At 46.2% G+C, this 22,992-nt stretch overlaps 1 protein-coding gene across 5 annotated transcripts in view; it reads left to right on the top strand.

Annotated features, from left to right (window-relative positions):
- The window catches only part of mrtfba (myocardin related transcription factor Ba), a 320,882-nt gene that overhangs the window by 262,040 nt on the left and 35,850 nt on the right, over positions 1-22,992 (top strand). For all 5 annotated transcript variants that reach the window (XM_086000754.1, XM_086000755.1, XM_086000756.1 and 2 more), the window contains 4 exons: positions 5,336-5,391; positions 6,139-6,214; positions 6,350-6,511; positions 10,802-10,986. In XM_086000754.1, coding sequence (XP_085856880.1) covers positions 5,336-5,391; positions 6,139-6,214; positions 6,350-6,511; positions 10,802-10,986 — 479 coding nt within the window. The remainder of the gene's footprint in view (positions 1-5,335; positions 5,392-6,138; positions 6,215-6,349; positions 6,512-10,801; positions 10,987-22,992) is intronic.

Here is a 22,992-nt window from a genome sequence, read left to right as displayed (position 1 = left end):
TTCTAACTGAGTCTGTGGAGAAGGACTCATGTTAGAAGTAAGACTGTCGGTGTTTGACAGCTTCAAACAGCTGTGAAACACTGATATTTCATCTGTCAAAACGTCTTGACAGATGAAATTTCAGTCTGTGACGTCACCTGTTGCCGGGTGGCCCTTAATTGGCCTGCTGAGCCCACTGGGTGGGCTCAACAAGGTCAATCAAGTTAAAATCGTGTGGATTGGCCGCATCTCGATGGAGGCGGGACTACAACCCCGAAAGTTGTAGTCCCGCCTCCAACCCGACTCCTGAATAAAAATCCTGCCCATAGAGTACAAAAGCAAGGAAGTTATGATGAACCTTTATAAAACACTGGTTCGACCTCAACTGGAGTATTGTATCCAATTCTCGGCACCGCACTTTAGGAAGGATGTGAAGGCCTTAGAGAGGGTGCAGAAAAGATTTACAAGAATGATTCCAGGGATGAGGGACTTCAGTTATGTGGATAGACTAGAGAAGCTGGTGTTGTTCTCCTTAGAGCAGAGAAGGTTGAGAGGAAATTTGATAGCGGTGTTCAAAATCATGAGGGGTCTAGACGGAGTAGATAGAGAGAAACTGTTCCCATTGGCGGAAGGGTCGAGAACCAGAGGACACAGATTTAAGGTGATTGGCAAAGGAACCAAAGGCAACATGAAAAACTTTTTCACGCAGCGAGTGGTTAGGATTTGGAATGCACTGCCTGAAAGGGTGGTGGAGGCAGACTCAATTGTGGCTTTCAAAAGTGAATTGGAAAAAAATTTTGCAGGGCTACGGGGTAAGGGCGGGGGAGTGGGACTAGCTGAAGTGCTCTTGCAGAGAGCTGGCATGGGCTTGATGGCCCGAATGGCCGCCTCCTGTGCTGTAACCATTCTATGATTACATCAAGAGCCCCAATTTTATTTTTCTTGTAGATTTTCACTCTTTTTAAACAGCTTGCAATTTCCAGTAGTCGTTTATAGCGGCTGTGAGCTACTGCTAGAACTATGACAATGGGCAATTGAACAATGAGTGTTTCTGGAACTATGTGCTGCTCACGATGTGGTCTCCTCTACATTGGGGAGACCAAACGCAGATTGGGTGACCGCTTTGCGGAACACCTCCGTTCAGTCCGTAAGGATGACCCCGAGCTTCCGGTCACCTGTCATTTTAATTCACCGCCCCATTTCCACTCAGACCTCACCGTACTCGGGCTTTTGCATTGTTCCACGGAAGCTCAGCGTAAGCTCGCGGAACAGCACCTCATCTTCCGATTAGGCACTTTACAGCCTTCCGGACTCAATTTCAGATCATAACCTCGGCCCCCATTACATTTTTACTTATTTTTTATCCACACCTTTGTTTTGGCCCTTCCCCCTTTTTTTCTCTCCCGCATGGCAGCTGTCTCCCATTCTGCCAGCGCATTTCACACCTAATCTAGAGCCGTCTTTTGTCTCCACTAGTCCTATCACCATCTCGTCTCGTTTTGAATATCTCTTAATGTCTCTTCACTTCTCTTTTGTTCTCTCCCAGCCTCCAAACTGGCCTTTTAATTTGTTTCATTTCCTGTGCTTTTTCAGTCTTGACAAAGGGTTTTGACCTGAAACGTTGACTCTATTTCTCTCTCCACGGATGTTGCCTGGCCTGCTGAGTTTTTCCAGCATTTTCTGTTGTTATTTTGGATTTCCAGCATCTGCAGTATTTTGCTATCGTACTAGTGAGAAGTGTTTGCTTGTTAAAGTGATAGGTAGAGGAGATGCGTGGTATAAACCGAATACAAGATGGGAAGTTGTGGTTTTCGCTTACAGAAAATATAGTAATTTCAATGGAAATACATATCAGCGCAAAGAAAATCAGAGTGGCCCTGACCTTTGAATATGTGTCATTAGTGGTTCAGTGCACTATATCAGAAAGTGATAGAATATGGGTAATAGGAGTAAACCAGGCCACAGAGAGGGAGAGAAGACAAGTCACCTTAGGCTGTTCTTGATCGCCCCTGCTGGCTGCCTCAAGCACCAGAGCCAGAGGTTGGGAGCAGGAACCCTGCCACTTGAGAAATGGAGAGATGCAGCAGGGGGGGTTTAAGAGGGTGGAAAGAAAATTTGGGGTAACGATAACAAAGAAAAATTATTGCTTACAAATGATCTTGCATTTTATTTTGCCTTCCAGTTTTCTTCCCTTCCCCTGAAAGTGGTCACACTTGCTCCTGACTCCTCAGCTCCTGGCAATCTTTTGGTACCTTGTCCAAGTAGTCATTTTCCATGTGTAAACCTACACACTTATAGGAGTAATGTTATGAATTTGTGCTCCCGGCGCAGAGCTTCACACCGGTAGTAAATATTCTTAAAGTTTACCCTTTTGTGTAAGTTGGCTTATTGACTGGGGACATCACAATCAAGCCTGATCATCGATGTCCACACACGTGCACTTTCCAGCAGGGATCACATGAAAGAAAAGAACGACTTGCATTGATACAGCACCTTTTATGACCTTGGGGCATCCCAAAGCGCTTTGCAGCCAATGAAGTACTCTTTGAAGTGTAGTCACTGTTGTAATGTAGGAAACACGGCAGCCAATTTGCACACAGCAAGCTCCCACAAACAGCAGTGTGGTAATGACCAGATAATCTGTTTTAGTGATGTTGGGATTAGGAACTCTAGCTAATTTCCCCAGGACGCTGAGGCCAACTTTAAAGCCCCTCCTCTTCCCTAGCTAAGATCAACTAACTCAGGACAGAACAGAGGTTGAACTTGGAATCTTCCTGGCGTCTGTGCCTCAATACCATTCCAAACGTGCACTAAATCATTGGGAGCGCAGATTTTTTAACCGTTTTCAGTTGATAAACCTGCTGATGTCTTGTAGTAGCTTTGTTCAGCAGCCTCTTTACAGTCACCAGTGTTACTGAGTTTTGAGCAGTTAATTATTTTAATTGGACTGCTGTGACATTTCTGGTTATACTCAGCATAAAACAGGAAAGCAAAGATGAAGTAAAGCAGTCACTGCCTGTCTTCTTTGACCATCTTTTCATGGTGTCCCAGAAAGATTCTAACATGTTCTTATTTTCCAAGCTGAATTTATTCTGAATACTCGAATTTTAAAAAGGAAGAACTTCAGTTAATTTAAATTGGATGAGAAATATTGCACATTTCTTTTAGCTGCCCTATTTAATTGCTTTCATGCTTATTACGTAACACAAATGCTATACTAAATTGCTAAATGTCATGGTATATTTTTGTAAAGCAAGATGTTGATTGCTACAATAAATACTTTTTAACCGCAGAGCATTGAACTTGATATTGTTATAGCAAAATACTGCGGATGCTGGAAATCTGAAATAACAGAAAATGCTGGAAACACTCAGCAGGTCAGGCAGCATCTGTGGAGAGAGAAACAGTCAACGTTTCGGGTCGATGACCCTTCGTCAGAACTGGAAGAAGTTAGAGAAGTAACAGATTTTTAAGCAAGCGCAGGGGCAGGGAAAGGGAGGAGGGGAGGAAAGAACAAAAGGGAAGGTCTGTGATAGGCTGGAAGGCAGGAGAGATTAAAAGACAAAAGAAATGATGGTGCAAAGCAAAAGGAGATGGAATGGGACAAGTTAAGAACAAAAGGTGACTCTAGATGAGGTGTAAATGGCAATGGCAGAATCATCAACAGCTGCTATGTGAGAGAGAAAAAAGGGAAAAAAGAAAAAAAAATATAGGGGCCGAGGTTATAGTTTGGAATTGTTGAACTCAATGTTGAGTCCAGAAGGCTGTAAAGTGCCTAATCGACAGATGAGGTGCTGTTCTTCGAGCTTATGTTGAGCTTCATTGGAACAGTGTAAGAGGTTGAGGACAGAGAGATCAGAGTGGGAGTGGAACGGAGAATTAAAGTGACAGGCGACCAGAAGCTTGGGGTCACCCTTACGGACTGAACGGAGGTGTTCCGCAAAGTGGTCACCAATCTGCGTTTGGTCTCCCCAATGTAGAGGAGACCACATCGTGAGCAGCGAATACGGTATACAAAATTGCAAGAAGTACAAGTAAATCGCTGTTTCACCTGGAAGGAGTGTTTGGGGCCCTGGACAGTGGGAAGGGTGGAGGTAAAAGGGCAGGTGTTGCATCTCCTGCACTTGCATGGGAAGGTGCCGGGCGAAGGGGTGTTGGGGGTGATAGAGGAGTGGACCAGGGTGTCATGGAGGGAGCGGTCCCTTCAGAATGCTTAAAGGGCAGGGGAGGGGAATTTGTGTTTGGTGGTGGGATCACGCTGGAGGTGGCGGATATGGCGGAGGATGATCCGTTAAATGTGGAGGCTGGTGGGGTGAAAGGTGAGAACAAGGGGAACCCTATCGTGGTTCTGGGAGGGAGGGGAAGGGGTGAGAGCAGAAGTGCGGGAAATGGAACGGACACGGTCGAGAGCCATGTCAACCACGGTAGAAGGGAATCCTCGGTTGAGGAAAAAGGTGAAACAGTGATTTACTTGTACTTCTTGCAATTTAGTATACTGTATTCGCTGCTCACGATGCAGTCTCCTCTACATTGGGGCGATGAAACGCAGATTGGGTGACCACTTTGCGGAACACCTCCGTTCAGTCCGTAAGCGTGACCCCGAGCTTCCCGTCACCTGTCACTTTAATTCTCCACTCCACTCCCACTCTGATCTCTCAATCCTCGGCCTCTTACACTGTTCCAATGAAGCTCAATGTAAGCTCGAGGAACAACACCTCATCTTTCGATTAGGCACTTTACGGCCTTCTGGACTCGACATCGAGTTCAACAATTTCAGACTATAATCTCGGCCCCTATATTTTTTTCTTTTTTCCTTTTTTTTTCTTTCACATGGCAGCTGTTGATGATTCTACCATTGCCATTTACACCTCATCTTGAGTCATCTTTTGTTTCTTAACTTGTCCCATTCCATCTCCTTTTGCCTTGCACCATCATCCCTTTTGTCGTTTAATCTCTCCTGCCTTCCAGCCTATCACAGACCTTCCCTTTGTTCTTTCCTCCCCTCCTCCCTTTCCCTGCACTTGCTTAAAAATCTGTTACTTCTCTAACTTTTTCCAGTTCTGATGAAGGGTCATCGACCTGAAACGTTAACTCTGTTTCTCTCTCCACGATGCTGCCTGAACTTGGTATTGTGTAGTATTTCAACAAGTAACATCCCATGTACTTCGCTGGGTACGTCCATCTATGTGATAGAATTAATGAGTCAGATTAGTAATTCCAAGGCGGTGTATTTTTAGTGTCTCGCTGAATGTCGTTTGTCAGAAGCTTGACTGCCTTTGGTTGTGAAAGTATTACTGCATTTCCTCTACAAGACATTTCCTGTCGGTTTAAATTTTTTCTTGTCACCTGTTCACAGCATTGAAGAGCCCAGCTGCATTCCACGAACAGAGGAAGAGTTTGGAACGAGCAAGGGTAAGAAGCTCATTCATGCTTCCCATAATCGACCAACCTTACCAGGCAACACCTGCATTAGGTTAATGAAAAAATGCCTTAAAGGCACAGTTTCTCTCTTCATTGACCTACCTGAAACTCTAACTAAAAATATTTTTTAAAAAAACAAACCATTGCACTTTTTAAACATTTGTACAAGCTCTACAAAATGCCCATTGTAGTCTTTTTCAAACTTCAATTTCAATCCTATGAATACGTTTAAAAAAATCCAGCTTCACCTTATTCTTTTTTTTCTCCTTTATAATTTTCTGCCTTATATTTACCGTGGGTTGCTTCTTACCTTGCAGCCATGCAGCCTGCATCAAGCAGTACAATCTCTGTACTGGTCCATGATCTGCCAGCTCATAGTAGGTGTGCTTAACAGTGAGGCAGTTGTGCCTGTTTCTCCCCTTGTGCCCCCTCCTCCCCAAAAAAGAAAATGATGGCTATGCCAAGAGCTGGGTGAGCTTCAGAGATGATCAGCCCTAGGGCTTGAACCTGAAAATATCTTGTTGGAATGACCATATTCAATAAGCCCTGTTACCAACTGGAAGAAAATTACTGACACTCTGCTGACCTTTCTGCAAGTACACCACTTCTTGAATAGTTACTGAATAACATTAGCTGAGGAGGGGAGTGAGCATGTTGGAGGTGTCCGCTCCCTATTATTACAAAAAAACGTATCTAACCTGCACTTTAAATAGAACTTTCAAGTTTCTATTCTTTCAGACTGAGGACTACCTGAAACACAAGATACGAAGTAGGCCGGAGAGGTCTGAACTGGTCAGAATGCACATATTAGAAGGTAAGAAAATATCTGAACTCCGCAGGAGAACATTTTTCCCCAGTTTATAATTACATAATCTGTGGAGCATTTCTAGAAACAACATGCTTTGTGTTGCAAATTTCTTCCCATTAAATATTGGCATGAAATTTGCAGAAACCTTGGCAGAGCCTTCGCTGCAGGCCACTCAGATGAAGCTGAAGAGAGCCAGACTGGCAGACGATCTAAACGAAAAGATAGCTCAGAGACCAGGGCCTATGGAACTTGTGGAAAAGAACATTCTCCCTGTCGATTCCAGTTTAAAGGAAGCAATTAAAGGCAAGTAGCAATTTATTCCACATGTTGATTGGCTTTGGCTTACTGGGACTGATGGGGGGAGGAATAAGAGCAAATCTTAATGTTGTGGGGGGAGGGGTTAAAATAAGAGTAATGAAAGAAAGAATGATAAGAAAGACTTGCATTTATATAGCGCCTTTCACAACGTTCCAAAGCGCTTTACAGCCAATGAAGTACTTTTTGAAGTGTGGGCACTATTGCAATGTAGGAAACGCGGCAGCCAATTTGCACACAGCAAGCTCCCACTAACAACAATGTGATAATGACCAGATAATCTGTTTTAGTCGTGTTAGTTGAAGAATAAATATTGGCCAGGACACTGGGGAGAACTCCCCTGCTCCTCTTCGAAATAATGCCATGGGATCTTTTACGTCCACTTGAGAGGGCAGACGGGACCTCAGTTTAACGTCTCATCCGAAGGACGGCACCTCCGACAGTGCAGCACTCCCTCAGTACTGCACTGGAGAGTCAGCCTGGATTTTGTGCTCAAGTCTCTGGAGTGGGACTTGAACCTATGACCTTGTGACTCAGAGGCGGGAGTGCTACCACTGCGCCACAGCTGACAATGAAGGGGATTAATAGTCTAAAAAAGTAAGTTCAAGGGGAGGGGGTCTGGAGTGACGTACTCTCAGGCTGATAGAAGAGAGATGAAGTCAGGGAACTAGAAGCACTAATTATTGGGACCAATGATGTCTGATCTGCAATTTCAACCAGAGGCCTGAGTGGGGGAGCGGGGACAGTGTTGGCTTCCCTGTCAGGCAAAATCTGTCAGGAGACACTAACCATAATTTTCCAAAAATCTTTGGAAATATAAATTGTGCCAAAAGACTGGAGGGTGACAAATGTTATACTCCTATTCAAGAAAGGAGAGATACACCTGAAAATGCTAGTTTACCTTGATAAGGTGGCATAGACTGAGGATCATCACAGTGACAACAACTTGCATTTATACAACCCCTTTAACATGGGAAAATGTCCAGAATGTAGGAGTTTCGAAAATGTTTTTTTACACAGAGGGTTATTGGAATGCTTTTAACACAAGTGGCTATAGGGGCAGATGGCTATAACTTTGAAAAGGGAAATTAATAAGTCTGAAAACAAAGAATAAAAACAGTTCAGGAAAGAGCAAGGAAATGGGATTAGGGTTGACAGCTCAAGTATAGTAGCACTGGCATACGTGTGCCGGATAGCCTCCTCCTGTGTTACAAATGCTATGATCTAGAATTCTATGATACTGATCCCAGAATGGTTGTTGGGGGAGGGGCATAGGGCAAGAGGCCTGATTAAAAACCCATGTTTTTGAAACCAAATGTAAAACCATAGCAGTTAAAGGAATTACCATTTGACCTTAAATATTTTGCAATTAAAATACTTTATGCTATTTTTGAATACCATTTTTTCCTCTGATTCATATTGGGCTCGATTCTGTGGATACCAGATGCATTGTCTCAGATAATCAATTTTCTACACATGTGGGCCTATACAGTATCTGCTAGTTGCTGTGAAAGCTGCTAGGCTAGGCTAAGCCCAATCCTCTCCTCATTAGATACCCATATATACAAGTATTTTCCAGGAGAAATCATTGGGTTGCAATCAGGACTATCATTCATTTTTCTCATCAACCATGTTGCTGAGGCTAATTTATAGAACTCGCTGCTATCCCAGCTGAGATCGGCTCGCGCTGCACATACAGCAATCAAACCCTGGAACCTTCTTGGTCTTTATGGGTCACTTCCACAGTGGGCAGAAAAAGAACTGGGTAAATGGTGTGCACCCTCAATGGAGGATAACATGCCCTTGGCAAAAATACCTTTTGCTCATCTGTTTAAAAAAAAACCCACGAAAGTGGATTTTAATTTTGGTAGATAGAGAAAAAAATTGTGGTTGTTTATGGGATGTTTATGATGAGCAGTTCTGAACAAGAATCAACAACTTCTGTAAGTGATAGCAGTGTAATTACAATTTGTTGTAACCTTGTTAAGAATTGGCTTTGTGCCTGCTTGGCATGTTAACATGCATCTCCTTAATTCTTAAAATTCATATCATCCTGTAAAGGAAGCGAAGTATCAGTGCCCGGTGCTCTTGGCCAATTGTAATATATTTACTTGGAGTTGAATCAATGAGGCTATTCTGGTTGCATGTGCGGAAAAGGTTTATTATGTCAATTAGATCCCAAATAAATTTTGGCTACATCTGCCCATTGTCTCTGAAGAATGCCAGTACTGTTGGCCATCGGTGCTGTGTAATTGGATGCTTTTTTCGATGGACAATTTACAGGCTTTGTGACGGCAATCAATGTGGGTCAGCTGTGATGTATAAATAAAGACAACTCTGCTGACATGCTGGTGGAAAAACTTTCCTGCAGTCATGTTACTAATTATAAAGTGAATCTTCTTACCAGAAATAACCTAAAAGCAGAGAGGGGCTGTTCCTTCTTGTCATTTGTCACTCACCCAGGACAGTTTGTAATGCTTAAAAATTAATCACACACAGTTGGTTTCTGGAACACTGTCCCTTGATGTTAATGTCCTGCTCAATATGGAAATGGTAAAGTTGGTAGTAAAACAGTGTCAGTTCCAAACAGGTGAATTGCCATTTAAGGATATTTGTAACTGAATCCGATTCGGATTTCAAATTATTTTAACAGAAATGTTAAATCTGTGCCGGTGGTGATAGAGACCATCCTTTATTATGTCACTGGATTTAATTATTTTGTCCACTGTTTTGTAAATATCCATTGTTCTGTACTCCTTGAATATATCCAAATCCTGCCACTATATTTACAGGTTTATGGCAGTTGCGATGTTGAGACCAGAATGAGTTTCAGAAATAATGTGGTTAAAAACACTATGTGAAACTCTTGAAAATGGAAAACCATTGTTGAGTAATTACATGCATGTTACACATGCAAAATGTATTGACTTGATTTTGAACTTAATGGCCCTGAATTTGCAGTCCGCGGCATAGCTAAGGAGTACGCCACCAACATCCGAACGAAATCCGCACTTACCTCGTGCAAAGCCCCAAATGAAAACTTGCTTTCAAACGCTGAATAGTTGTGCATAGCGTCATGGCCCACGGATCCCAGGGGCGCACTGTTGTGCTTATGCAGACCTGGGATCACATGGGGCATTGCTCCTTTCACTTCCTGACTCTTAGCCAATCAGGAAACAGAGAGGATTGCTGATTTGCCCTAAACTCATTTTAACTAAATTAGCCACCAGAAATGCTATTTTATTCATAAATTACGATCATCGCAATAGTATTTAATACACAAACCAAGATTTCAACATTAATACAATTCGATCACACACTGAAAAGTCTTGAGATACTTTTTACTGAAGGTGTCCTTAAAACCATAAAACCTGATTTGGATGCTTTTTATGGGCTGGAGCATAAACCTAGCTCAAAATTAATGCAATTTTCTCATCCCCCACCTCCTTATGTTGTGCAACAAGCTCCTGCGCCTGTTTGCACCAGCCATAAAAATTTTCAGGGTAATAAATACGCAGTAGGTGGGCAGTTAGCCCAACTTTTCGCCAGCGTGTTGATTTGAATGTGTAGGTGAAACGTGGAGCGAAGCTGATGCGGAGTTGGAAATTGACAGAGTGCAAGTTCGGGATTTAGCGCCTGCGATACCGTGCAAGTGGCCATTTTGATGCGAGAGACAGTGTAACTAGACAGTAAATATTGACATTTTGTTGATCCATGGAAGAGCATCACAGCAAGCGTGATCTTGTTCTCACAGGAGATTCACACATGCACACTTTCCAATAGGAGTCACTGCATGTCAGTCAGGAATGAGAATCCTGACAAATGTTCTACCTCTCGTCGGGTTCTGAAACCATTTGTGGAAACCAATTGCTGCCCTGTCTGAAATCACTAACCTACCATAGATCTGGTCAGTTGGTGGCTCTGCTCCCTAGGCTATCAAGGCACTCTGATTGCATTTTGTTTATGGAAAACTTAAATGAAACATGCACCTTTTAGTAGCCAGTTGGATGTGGTTTGGGGGGAGATTTGTACTGGGGTGGTGCAGTCAGATGAGAAGAAAGATAACAGATAGCTGGGCAAAAAATGATAGCTTTTGGAGCAGTACTGTCAGCTTTGAGATAGTTGTGGGTGAACAAAAATATCTTAGTGTTTTTGCACTGGCATTTTTTTTTTAAAGTCCATGCAACTAATAAAATAAGAAGCATTTCCTGGTTTCTCAGATCCATTTCTAAAAGCATGTTACATGAACATTGTACTGACGTGCACTTCTCCTTGCAGTTGGCCAAGTCCATTACCCCAAAACCTTAGACACATTCTCATTTGATGACGACAGCAGTGATGCCTTGTCTCCAGAGCAGCCAGGGAGCCAGGAGTCACAAAGCTCAGCTCCTTCTCCAGGGGAAACCAAAGTGAATGAGTCATCATCCTCCTCATCCTCACCTGTACCGAACACCATTATTCAGGTGAGTGCTCTGAAAATGAATTACCTCCTAGTTGGTAATTGGGAAGATGGGTTGACAGTCTGAATGAAAGACCAGTGTGACAATAGGGAAATTACTGCCTTTATTTTATGTATTTCATTTAAACAGCTACGATCAAAATAGAGGTGGCTTTCTCTTCTCAAAAGCTACTTTTATATTGTGCTATGACCCTTGCTAGTAGGCACCTGATGTCTGTGTCTTGAATGCGACTTAAAAGTAAAATTCCCAAGATTTGCTAAGGCGGGATGTAATACGTACCAGGAGTCACTGATAAAGTCACATTAGTCTTGATAAAGCAGTTGCTGGTCTTAGTGACTCCTGGTGCGTATTACCTTCAGCTGCATGAGACCTGGTTGTTGGTGGGTGTCACCATTAGCAATATAAAAATAGCCTAAGTTTCAAAGTGGAAATGAGCCACTCTGTTTGCAAACTAGAGAAGGTTAATTTATCAGTAAGTTAATTAATATGAAAGGACTTGTCGCAGATACAAATTGAATTGTATGCTGTCAGGCGACGCAAACAATGTGCGATTAATTGCTTACAAGCCGGACAGCCCAGCGCATCAGCCACTGGGTTCATCAGGGTCACTGGGTTCATCAGGGTCACTGGGTTCATCAGGGTCACTGGGTTCATCAGGGTCACTGGGTTCATCAGGGTCACTGGGTTCATCATGGTCACTGGGTTCATCATGGTCACTGGGTTCATCATGCTCACTGCTGAGGGAGAGAAGCAGTCAAGAATGGCAGGTGAGAGAGGAAGATCAAAGTCCTTGGAGCTGCTGCTGCTGCTGATTGGCAGTTAATGCCTCAGTGAGGGGTGTAGGGCCTGTCTCCGGTTTGAGTGTGGGGTAGGCGGCATGGAGGTTTAATACTTTTGAGTGTTTAATTTCTTCATTCCCTGTATGCAGCAAGATTTAGGGCAGTTTGCCTGTCGTCAACCCCAAACTCCCACAGCTTTTCTTGCATAGTTCACATTACTGTCATTTCTGACACAGCAGCTGGCCACCATTAACTTTCAGAACATTCTTAACATTAATTTGATCATTCTTTTTACCAGTTCAAACCTCTTGTATAATTTTTTCATGTGGTTCTAGGTTTTTTTTTTTTACAGACTCCTTTTAAACTTTTTTTTCCCATCTTGTGTGGTTCCAAGGCTAGGTTTCTAATTTTTCCTATAAGGAGGCCTGTCATGTAATGTTATGTCACGTAACGAAAGCTCATGGTGCCAACCACAGCTGTAATACCTTTGGAATGTTGCCACCACACAACTGTTTTTAATATAGACCCCATTGCTTAAAACGTCCACGTTTAAAACGGGCAGTCGCTTATATCGGTTTAAAGCGATAACCATTATTCATTTACACTAACGGCAATTTCAAAGTGGCCGGTTATAGCGTCTTAAGTGCTCCGTTTACTTCGGGCAGAAACAGCTGTGCTTACTCACTTGTTTGCAACTTGTTAATGTTCAATTTTTCTAATCCCCTAAATTTGCTCTTTACACTAAAATTGGTGGGATCTTTCTAACTGTTCTGAAACCTCTGCTGATCTGACCTTTCGACAGCAGAAACACTGACAGGAAGGAGAGATTGAAATTGTTCCCGATTGAAGTTTAAAACAGTGGGAGGGGTCAGTACGGCTCCTGATCCGCTTGTGTGAGAGCCGCCGATACATTTGGTGGGGGGGTTTAGAAATTGCCCTGACCCAAAGTCACAGCAGTGTCTGTGTGACGGGAAGAATCCTGGAATCAGAGGGGAACCACTGACGGGCACTTACTGGACCCAGAGAAAGGGAAACACACAACCGATAGGAGGGAGCAGAAACACATCAATAAGCTCAACGGAGACCCGAGCAACACCACAAGGCAAACCGCTCAATAAACTAAAGTTGGCAACCTTTCTGAAGACAGTAACCAGCCCTTTCACTGATACAGTGGGTGGCTCTGAAAAGAGCCTTTGGTCATTAGATTCTTTCTTGGCCACCTTACTTGCGCTTGGTGCTGCCAACGCTAGGCATGATCCTGGTCTTTTTGTTGCTTCCCGCCAGGTCCACAATCTCAGCGGTCAGGTACGCACTTGAGAACAGAGTCAGATAGATGGGAGATCCGGCCCTGACACTTTCAGCATAATGACCCTTATACTGGCCATCGCGTGTAACGGATAAATCGTGTTCACACGAACATGCCCGCTATAAGCTGCGGGAACTGTATGTAAAGATGAGCATTTTGTGTAATTATCCTTTTGATTGTGAGTGATTGACAACATTGTCGAAAAAGGCCCTTAAACTATATAAGATATAAAAGTCTCCTGTAGCTTTCAGTTCTGATGTAAGACCAATGTACTCCATGGGCTATTGATGTTCACACCCTTCACAGGTCACACCTCATTCAAAAGGATTGCAAAAGAGAAACCCAAGAAAGCCTTAGTGTTATTATTCCAATTTGCGAGCAATTGTCCGTGTACAATCCCGCTTGTGCACTCGTTACTTCCAATTAGGGGTGGATTAAGGGACCTGTGCCCAGGGACCCCAGCCAAATATGGGGCCCCTGGCAAAACTCACCATAATGTAGAAAAGCTGCACAAAGCCCCTGGATATTATTAGTTCAGTGAGTAAACATTCTATGGGCCTATTTCTTCATGCATTTTACTACACGTTTGTGTTTTACTGGATCGGCGCGGGGGGTTGCAGAGAGGCTCCTAACTTTTTTGGTGTGCAGAGCGCCAAAAATTCTTAATCTGACCCTGCTTCCAGTGCACTGAAATCTGCCCTATATTGTAGAAAAGCCAAATTCAGAGCACGTGCAGAACTGCTCCCAGTGGAAGAATTTCTGCAACTTATGAGAAGTCTTTCCATCACAGAATATATTTCTTTAAATTGCCTAAGTGATGTAATAAGATATAATGATCATTGAAAACTGTGTTTCCACTAAAATGCTTAACACAGTGGAAAATTGCCAGATCTGCTGGGAAATAATAAACATATTAGATTTCACATGTAATTGAGAGCTGCTCGGAAATTCTGTGACCAGTTATGTAAAACCATAGGTTTCTGAATTGTGGCTTTGATTAAAGAAGAGCTTAAGGTCTTGGAAGTGGTTGCTTCGGCTGGTCCATTATCATCTGTTTTGTATTAGTATTTGAATTCAGTTTCTTCACTTGCCAAGTCCTTGGTAGTGCAGGCGCGTGATTCCATAATGATTTGAGTCTTTCATTATAATGAGTAGCAGTAGGAATAGCAGTTGCAGTTGGCAGCTGCAGCTCTTGGGATCTGCACTTTTTGTTCATTTATATGAGCTAGTTTTATTCCCTTAGCAGTCAATCTGCTACTTCCAAAGTAATAGATGCTCAGCTGGAGGGCTACTATACCTACAATGCCAAAATGTAAAAACTAAGTTCCGACTGAGGTTTATAATGTTAGAGGCATCTTGATAAAATGCATAGACCTGAACGATTATGTGTTACCAAGGGTGGAAAACCTGTTCCTAATTTCATTAACCATCATGGGGAGTGTTCAAGTACGATATCCTGTGAATTGCAGAATCTATGCATGGACAGTAATTGTAATTACAATAGAGCACCAGCATGCAGTGCCACAAAGTGGTGGGATGCAGGTTTAATCCACTGTGTTCCTGATCTTGGGCAGTCCCGCAGGCATAGGAAAATAAGAAGCCGGATGTTCCCTGGCCAACTCTCATGCACCTCCTAATGATTCACTTGGAGCAGTGCCGGCAAAGGCTTAGGAGCCGATTGTTTGCCTGGCCTGTCATCAATCATAGAATCATAGGGCTGGATTTTATGAATGGAGACGTGTTGGAGGCGGGACTGCTGCTTGCCAGGTTTTAGTCCCACCTCCAGCGACGTCTGGCCAACACACGCTATTTTCCATTGATTGGCCTTGTTAAGCCGGCCCTGTGGGCTTAGCTGGCCAATTAATGGAAAGTCGATGACAGATGACATCAGCAAATGACGTTTCATCTGTCGAGATTTTTTGACAGATGAATTGTCAGCGTTTGACAGCTCTGTGAAGCTGTCAAACACTGACAATCTGTCTTCTAAGGTGAGACCTTGGACACAGGCTCACTTAGAAATCTCTCCTGAGCAAAAAGCAGAAGGCTGATGCATCTGAGAATGCAGCGGCCATTCTGCATTCTCTGCCGTTGAGATAAGGCAGCTCCGCATCTAAAGGGGATGAAGCCTGGAGGAAGAAGCAAAGGTAAGTAAACTTCTTAGAATACTTTACACTCACCTCACACTCCTACCTCTCCACACTTGCACCCATCACTCACCTCCACAGTGGACATTTCGGCCCCTCCGACCCACTGCTCGCCTCGCTGACCCTGGCGAGGTTCGGAGCCATCGGGAAGCCCACACCTAAAATAGGGAAAAGCCAAAAAACTGCCTAACCACCTGTTAACAGGCAGTTATTTGGCACTAATCCCCTTCCCGCCTCTCGGAGAGGGGTCCCTGCGCAAGTCGGGGACCCGCCTCCTGGGAAGATGGGGCAGAGGCGGGTTGGGAGCGGGATGGGTACCCACTCCCAGATTCTGCCATTTTCCTGGCAGTCACGCCCCCCCCAGGGCTGGGAAAATTCCCCCCATAGAAATTTACAGCACAGAAGGAGGCTCCTCTTGTCCGTGCCGGCCGACAAAGAGCTAACCACCTTAATCCCACTTTCCAGCACTTGGTCCGTAGCCTTGTAGGTTATGGCACTTCAAGTGCATATCCAAGTACTTTTTAAATGTGATGAGGGTCTTTGCCTCTACCACCCTTTCAGGCTGATAGTTCCAGACCCCCCACCACCCTCTGCGTGAAAACATTTCTCCTCAAATTCCCTCTAAAACTCTGATCAATTACTTTAAACCTATGCCCTCTGGTTATTGACCCTTCTGCTAAGGGAAATAGGTCCTTCCTATCCACTCTATCTAGGCCCCATATAATTTTCCTCAATTAGGTCTCCCCTCAGCCTCCTCTGTTCCAAAGAAAACAACCCCAGCTGATCCAATCCTTCCTCATAGCTAAAATTCCCCAGCCCAGGCAACATCCTCGTAAATCTCCTCTGCACCCCCTCTAGTGCAATCACATCCTTCCTATAATGTGATGACCAGAACTGCATGCAGTATTATAGCTGTAGCCTAACTAGTGTTTTATACAGTTCAAGCATAACCTTTCTGCTTTTATATTCTATGCCTCGGCTAATAAAGGCAAGTATCCCATATGCCTTCTTAACCACCTTATCTACCTGTCCTGCTACCTTCAGGGATCTGTGGACGTACACTCCAAGGTCCCTCTGATCTTCTACACTTCTCAGTGTCCTACCATTTATAGTGTATTCCCTTGCCTTATTAGCTCTCCCCAAATGCATTACCTCACATTTCTCCAGATTGAATTCCATTTGCCACTGTTCTGCCCACCTGACCAGTTCATTGATATCTTCCTGTAGTTTGCAGCTTTCTTCTTCATCATCAATCACACGGCCAATTTTTGTATCATCTGCAAACTTCTTAATCATACTTGCCACATTCAAGTCCAAATCATTGATATATACCACAAAAAGCAAAGGACCCAGTACTGAGCCCTGTGGGACCCCACTGGAAACAGCCTTCCAGTCACAAAAACACCCTTCAACCATTACCCTTTGTTTCCTGTCTCTGAGCCAAATTTGGATCCAATTTGCCACTTTGCCTTGGATCCCATGGGCTTTTACTTTCATGACCAGTCTGCCATGCGGGACCTTATCAAAAGCCTTGCTGAAATCCATATAGACTACATCAAATGCACTACTCTCTTCGACCCTCCTTGTTACCTCCTCAAAAAATTCAATCAAGTTAGTCAGACACGACCTTCCCTTAACAAATCCATGCTGACTGTCCCTGATTAAACCGCGTCTTTCTAAATGAAGATTTATCCTGTCCCTCAGAATTTTTCCCAATAATTTTCCCACCACTGAGGTTAGGCTGACTGGCCTGTAATTACTCGGTCTATCCCTTTCTCCCTTTTTAAACAACTGAACCACGTTAGCAGTCCTCCAGTCCTCCGGCACCACACCTATAGCCAGAGAGGATTGGAAAATGATGGTCAGAGCCTCTGCTATTTCCTCTTTTACTTCCCTTAACAGTCTGGGATACATTTCATCCGGGCCTGGGGATTTATCCACTTTCAAAGATGCTGAACCCCTTAATACTTCTGTAGTGTATGTACCCGTCTACCTTTAAGAGAACTATTGTATGTAACCGTCCACCTTTAAGAGAACTACTTTAGGTGTTTGATATACCTATCAATTCCTCCAATAAAAGGCGAAGAGTTACGAAGGTGACTAAAGGTTTTTATTGACTAAATAACAGAGCCCACTCTCGTGGGTGATCCGATCCAAGCAGGAGGAATACCAGCCAGTCGCTCACCTTTATACCTGGCCTGGTGGGTGGAGCCAAGGCGGAGTCGGCAGTGGTCATCCCAGGTATAGCAGTGTGGCAAGAGGCGACCTCGTACCGTGATACAATAGTGGTCAGTGATACAGTTATAACGAACAGTGGTGAACAGTGCTAACTACTAACAGTGATACGATAGTGAACGTGGTTTACCACATTCACCCCTTGTTTAGAATTAAGTCCGGCGGGGTGAAGTGTACTACCAATTCTGGTAGGTCAGTCTGTCCGGAGGCTTCGTAAGCCTCTCCGATCGCCGCAGCGGTGGTGTTGCCTTATCCGGTGCTGGTGCCTTATCCGGTGTTGATGCTGGTGTTTGCGTGGTCGGCGAGGGCTCGTGGGGTTCCGGCATGCCGTCTACCTGGACTGAGGTTGGGGGGGGTGGTGGCGGTGTTTCCGGATCGGCTGAGGGTGCGAGGTCTCGTAGGGAGACAGTGTCCTCCCGCCCGTCTGGGTACGCCACGTAGGCGTACTGGGGGTTGGCGTGCAGGAGGTTCACCCTCTCGACCAGGGGGTCCGTTTTATGGGTCCTCACGTGTTTCCGCAGCCAGACCGGCCCCGGGGCGGTCAGCCAGGTTGGTAGAGTGGTTCCCGTAGTCGACTTCCTGGGGAAAACGAACATTCGTTCATGGGGGGTGGTGTTAGTGGCCGTGCAAAGTAATGACCGGATGGAGTGCAGCGCTGTCGGGAGGACTTCTTGCCAGCGGGAGGTTGGGAGGCCCTTAGACTTTAAGGCTAAGAGGACGGCCTTCCATACCGTCGCGTTCTCTCTTTCCACCTGACCGTTACCTCTGGGGTTGTAGCTGGTGGTCCTGCTTGCTGCAATACCTCTCTCTAGGAGGAATTGCCGGAGTTCCTCGCTCATGAAGGAGGAGCCCCGGTCGCTGTGTATATAGTTCGGGAACCCGAACAAGGCGAAGAGGGCATTCAGGCACTTAATGACCGTGCTACTGGTCATGTCGGGGCAGGGGAAGGCAAAGGGGAAACGGGAGTACTCATCAACGATGTTGAGGAAGTACACATTACGGTCAGAGGACGGGAGGGGCCCCTTAAAGTCGATGCTCAGGCGCTCGAAGGGGCGGGTGGCCTTGATCAGGCTTGCTCGGTCCGGCCTATAGAAGTGCGGTTTGCACTCCGCACAGGTCTGGCAGTTCCTGGTCATGGTCCTGACCTCCTCGATGGAGTAGGTCAGGTTGCGGGCCTTAATGAAATGGTAGAGTCTGGTGACTCCGGGGTGGCAGAGCTGGTCGTGGAGGGTCTGAAGCCTATCGATATGCGCGCTGGCGCATGTCATTCGTGAAAGGGCATCAGGGGATTCGTTCAGCTTGCCTGGCCGGTACAAGATCTCATAATCGTAGGTGGAGAGCTCGATTCTCCATCTCAAAATCTTGTCATTCTTGATTTTGCCCTTCAGCTTGTTATTAAACATGAAAGCCACCGAACGCTGGTCGGTGAGGAGGGTAAATCGTTTGCCTGCCAGGTAGTGCCTCCAGCGCCGTACTGCCTCCACGATCGCCTGGGCCTCTTTCTCGACCGACGAATGTCGGATCTCGGGGCCCTGTAGGGTCCTTGAGAAGAAGGCCACTGGCCTCCCCTCCTGGTTTAGGGTGGCGGCTAAGGCGAAGTCGGATGCGTCGCTCTCCACCTGAAAGGGGATGGACTCGTCCACTGCGTGCATCGTGGCCTTGGCTATGTCTCCCTTAATGAGGGAGAAGGCCGCGCACGCCTCCTCCGTGAGGGGGAAGGAAGTGGCTTTCAGGAGGGGTCTGGCTTTGTCCGCGTAATTGGGTACCCATTGGGCATAGTAGGCGAAAAGCCCCAGGGTTCTCCTAAGTGCTTTAGGGCAGTGGGGGAGGGGTAGCTCCATGAGGGGGCGCATTCTTTCTGGGTCGGGGCCGATGATTCCGTTCTCCACTACGCAGCCGAGGATGGCAAGGCGCGTGGTGTTAAACACGCATTTCTCCTTATTGTAGGTGAGGTTCAGCCGTTGGGCCGTACGGAGGAATTTCTCCAGATTCGCGTCATGTTCCTGCCGGTCGCGGCCGCAGATAGTGACGTTATCTAGGTAGGGGAATGTAGCCTGCAGTTCGTTCTGGTCAACCATCTGGTCCATCTCCCTTTGGAAGACCGAGACCCCATTAGTGACACCGAAGGGGACCCTAAGGAAGTGGTATAGGCGCCCATTCGCCTCGAAGGCGGTATACTGGCGGTCCTCAGGGTGGATAGGGAGTTGGTGGTAGGCCGACTTCAGGTCGATGGTCGAGAATACTTTATACTGTGCAATCTGATTGACCATGTCAGATATGCGGGGGAGGGGGTATGCGTCCAGCTGGGTATATCTGTTTATGGTCTGGCTGTAGTCGATGACCAGGCGGTTTTTATCGCCGGTCTTTACGACTACGACCTGGGCACGCCAGGGGCTGCTGCTCCCCTCGATAATGCCCTCTTTCAGGAGGCGCCGCACCTCAGAGCTAATGAAGGCTCTGTCCCCGGCGCTATACCGCCTGCTTTTGGTAGCGACGGGTTTGCAGTCAGGGGTAAGGTTAGCAAACAGAGAGGGTGGCGGGACCTTGAGGGTGGAGAGGCTGCAGGTGTTACGCGGTGGGCGGTTTAACGTTTGCTGGTTGTTGACTGTGAGTGGGGGGAGGGGTCCACCGTATGCTAGGGTTACGCTTTGGAGGTGGGATTGGAAGTCCAGCCCTAGTAGGACGGCAGCGCAGAGATGGGGGAGGACGAGGAGTTTAAAGTTTTTATACTCCGTGCCCTTAACCGACAGGGTCACGACACAGTAGCCGCTGATGTCCGTGGCGTGGGACCTCGATGCCATCGAGATTCGGCTGCGCGTTGGTAGGACAGAGAGGGAGTAGTGGCTCACCGTGTCTGGGTGGATGAAGCTCTCCGTGCTTCCGCTGTCGAACAGGCAGGTCGTGGCGTGGCCGTTCACTTTGATGTCCATCATTGACTTGGACAGATGGTGCGGGCGGGCTTGGTCCAGGGTGACGGAAGCTAGTGTGTAGCTGAGCGAGTCGTTGTCATCTGCGGGCGAGGCGGTCGGGCGTGGTGAGTAAAATGGCGTCTCCCACGAGGTAGGGCCCCATGAGGCACTATTGGGGTCGGTTGCCTTAATCAAAGATGGCCGCCCCCATGACTCATGTGTGGGGATGCTGGCCTCAGTTGCCCTAAACAAAGATGGCCGCCCCCATGACTCATGTGTGGGGATGCTGGCCTCAGTTGCCCTAAACGAAGATGGCCGCCCCCATAGTTCGCATGCGGCACTGCTGGCCTCTGAGGATCCGCTCCTGCAGGCCTTGGAGAAGTGGCCTTTCTTCAGGCAGGTTTTACATATGGAGTTCTTGGCTGGGCAGCGCGACCTCGGGTGCTTCTCCTGGCCACAAAAAAAACAGCCGGCGGCCCGATCGCGGATGCCCGATGTCGGGGCCGGTGCCGGGGGTGGCGGGGCCGGTCGGGTCCGGGACGCCGACGCAGAGGTAGGTCCCGGGGGCGGCGCTGGGAAGGGTGCTGTGGTAGGGGTCGGGCCCGAGTCCCAGGGTCGCGAGCAGTACCTGGTGAATGCTTCCTGATCTTGGTGGGCCACTTCCAGGGAGATAGCGAGGGCTTCAGCTTTTTCCATGCTGAGGTCTTTAGCTTCCAGCAGTCTTTGCCGTGAGTACTCGGACCGTAGGCCTTTCAGGAATGCGTCGCGGATATTATCTTCAGTATTTTCGGCTGCCGACACCGATTTAAACTCACAGTTCCTGGCGAGTGCATATAGCGCCTGTGAGAATTCGGCTACTGATTCTCCTGGCTGTTGCGGCCGTGATCTTAGGAGGTGCCTAGCGTACATGTAGTTTACCGGGGTCCGGTACTTCTGTTTCAGCAGGTTGATGGCGGTCTCGTAGGTAGTCATGTCCTCGATGAGAGTGTATACTCTCGGGCTCAGTTGTGCCTGCAGGACACTTAGTTTGGATGCCTGAGGGACGCTGGATTCTCTCAGGTATGATTCGAAGCAGACCAGCCAGTGTTTAAAGTCTGCGGCTGAGTTTGCTGCTCGTGGGTTCAGGTCCAGGTACGGCGGTCTGAGGGCTCGCAGCCAAGCTGGCTGGTGTGGCTGTGCTCCTGGGAGCTGCGCTGGTGGCTCCTCCGCCGGTTGTGACTCGTTGTCGGACATCATTAAATTTAGTCAATAAAATTGATATACCTATCAATTCCTCCAATAAAAGGCGAAGAGTTACGAAGGTGACTAAAGGTTTTTATTGACTAAATAACAGAGCCCACTCTCGTGGGTGATCCGATCCAAGCAGGAGGAATACCAGCCAGTCGCTCACCTTTATACCTGGCCTGGTGGGTGGAGCCAAGGCGGAGTCGGCAGTGGTCATCCCAGGTATAGCAGTGTGGCAAGAGGCGACCTCGTACCGTGATACAATAGTGGTCAGTGATACAGTTATAACGAACAGTGGTGAACAGTGCTAACTACTAACAGTGATACGATAGTGAACGTGGTTTACCACAGTGTTGCACTACTTTGTTGGCTTCTGTATACTGTAATACCGACGGTGACCACACCGGTATATAAGTGCTGTGTCAGGATTTATTGGGGAGATTCGCCCTGACCTTCGAATAGTAAAGTCCTGTTTTAAGTTACTCTGGTAGTCTGTGTATTAATTAACTAAACAACCCACAGACTTTACAACTTCCTCTTTCACTATGTTTATTTCATCTAATATTTCACACTCCTCCTCCCTGATTGCAGTGACTGTATCATCCCTCTCCTTTGTGAAAACAGACGCAAAGTATTCATTAATAACCATACCCATGTCTTCCACTTCCACACACAGGTTACCTTTATGGTCCCTAATAGGCCCTACTCTTACTTTAGTTATCCTCTTGCTCTTAATGTATTTATAAAACATCTTTGAGTTTTCCTTGATTTTACTTGCCAATATTTTTTCATGCCCTCTCTTTGCTTTCCTAATTTCCTTTTGAATTTCACCCCTGAACTTTCTATACTCCTCTAGGCTTTCTGCAGTATTGAGTCCTCGGTATCTGTCATAAGCTTCCCTTTTTTTCTTTATCCTACCCTGTATGCCCCTTGACATCCAGGGAGCTCTAAATTTGTTAGTCCCACCTTTTTTCTTTAAGGGAACATACTTGCTCTGAACCCTCACTATCTCCTCCTTGAATGCCTCCCACTGCTCTGACACTGATTTACCTTCAAGTTTCTGTCTCCAGTCCACTTTGGCTAAATCACCTCTCAGCTTAGTAAAATTAACTTTTCCCCAATTGAGAACTTTGATTCCTGGTCTGTACTTGTCCTTTTCCATAACTACCCTAAATCTAACTGAATTATGATCACTACCACTAATATGGTCTCCCATTGATACCCTTTCCACCTGCCCAACTTCATTCCCTAAAACTAGGTCCAGAACTGCCCCCTCTCTAGTTGGGCTTGCTACATACTGGCTAAAAAAGTCATCTCCAGTCAGTGTGTAGCCTGAAGAGGCCAAGGCACACAGGGTGAGGGTAGAGGGTTCCAAATAAGTTAAACATGCAAATATTGGTAAATGTTACTGA

Source organism: Somniosus microcephalus, chromosome 11 (genome assembly GCF_052327205.1).
Source record: "Somniosus microcephalus isolate GS21.2 chromosome 11, FLI_Smic_1.0, whole genome shotgun sequence".
In the NCBI taxonomy this organism is placed as follows: domain Eukaryota; kingdom Metazoa; phylum Chordata; class Chondrichthyes; order Squaliformes; family Somniosidae; genus Somniosus; species Somniosus microcephalus.
This window is presented reverse-complemented; position numbering and strand designations above follow the sequence as displayed.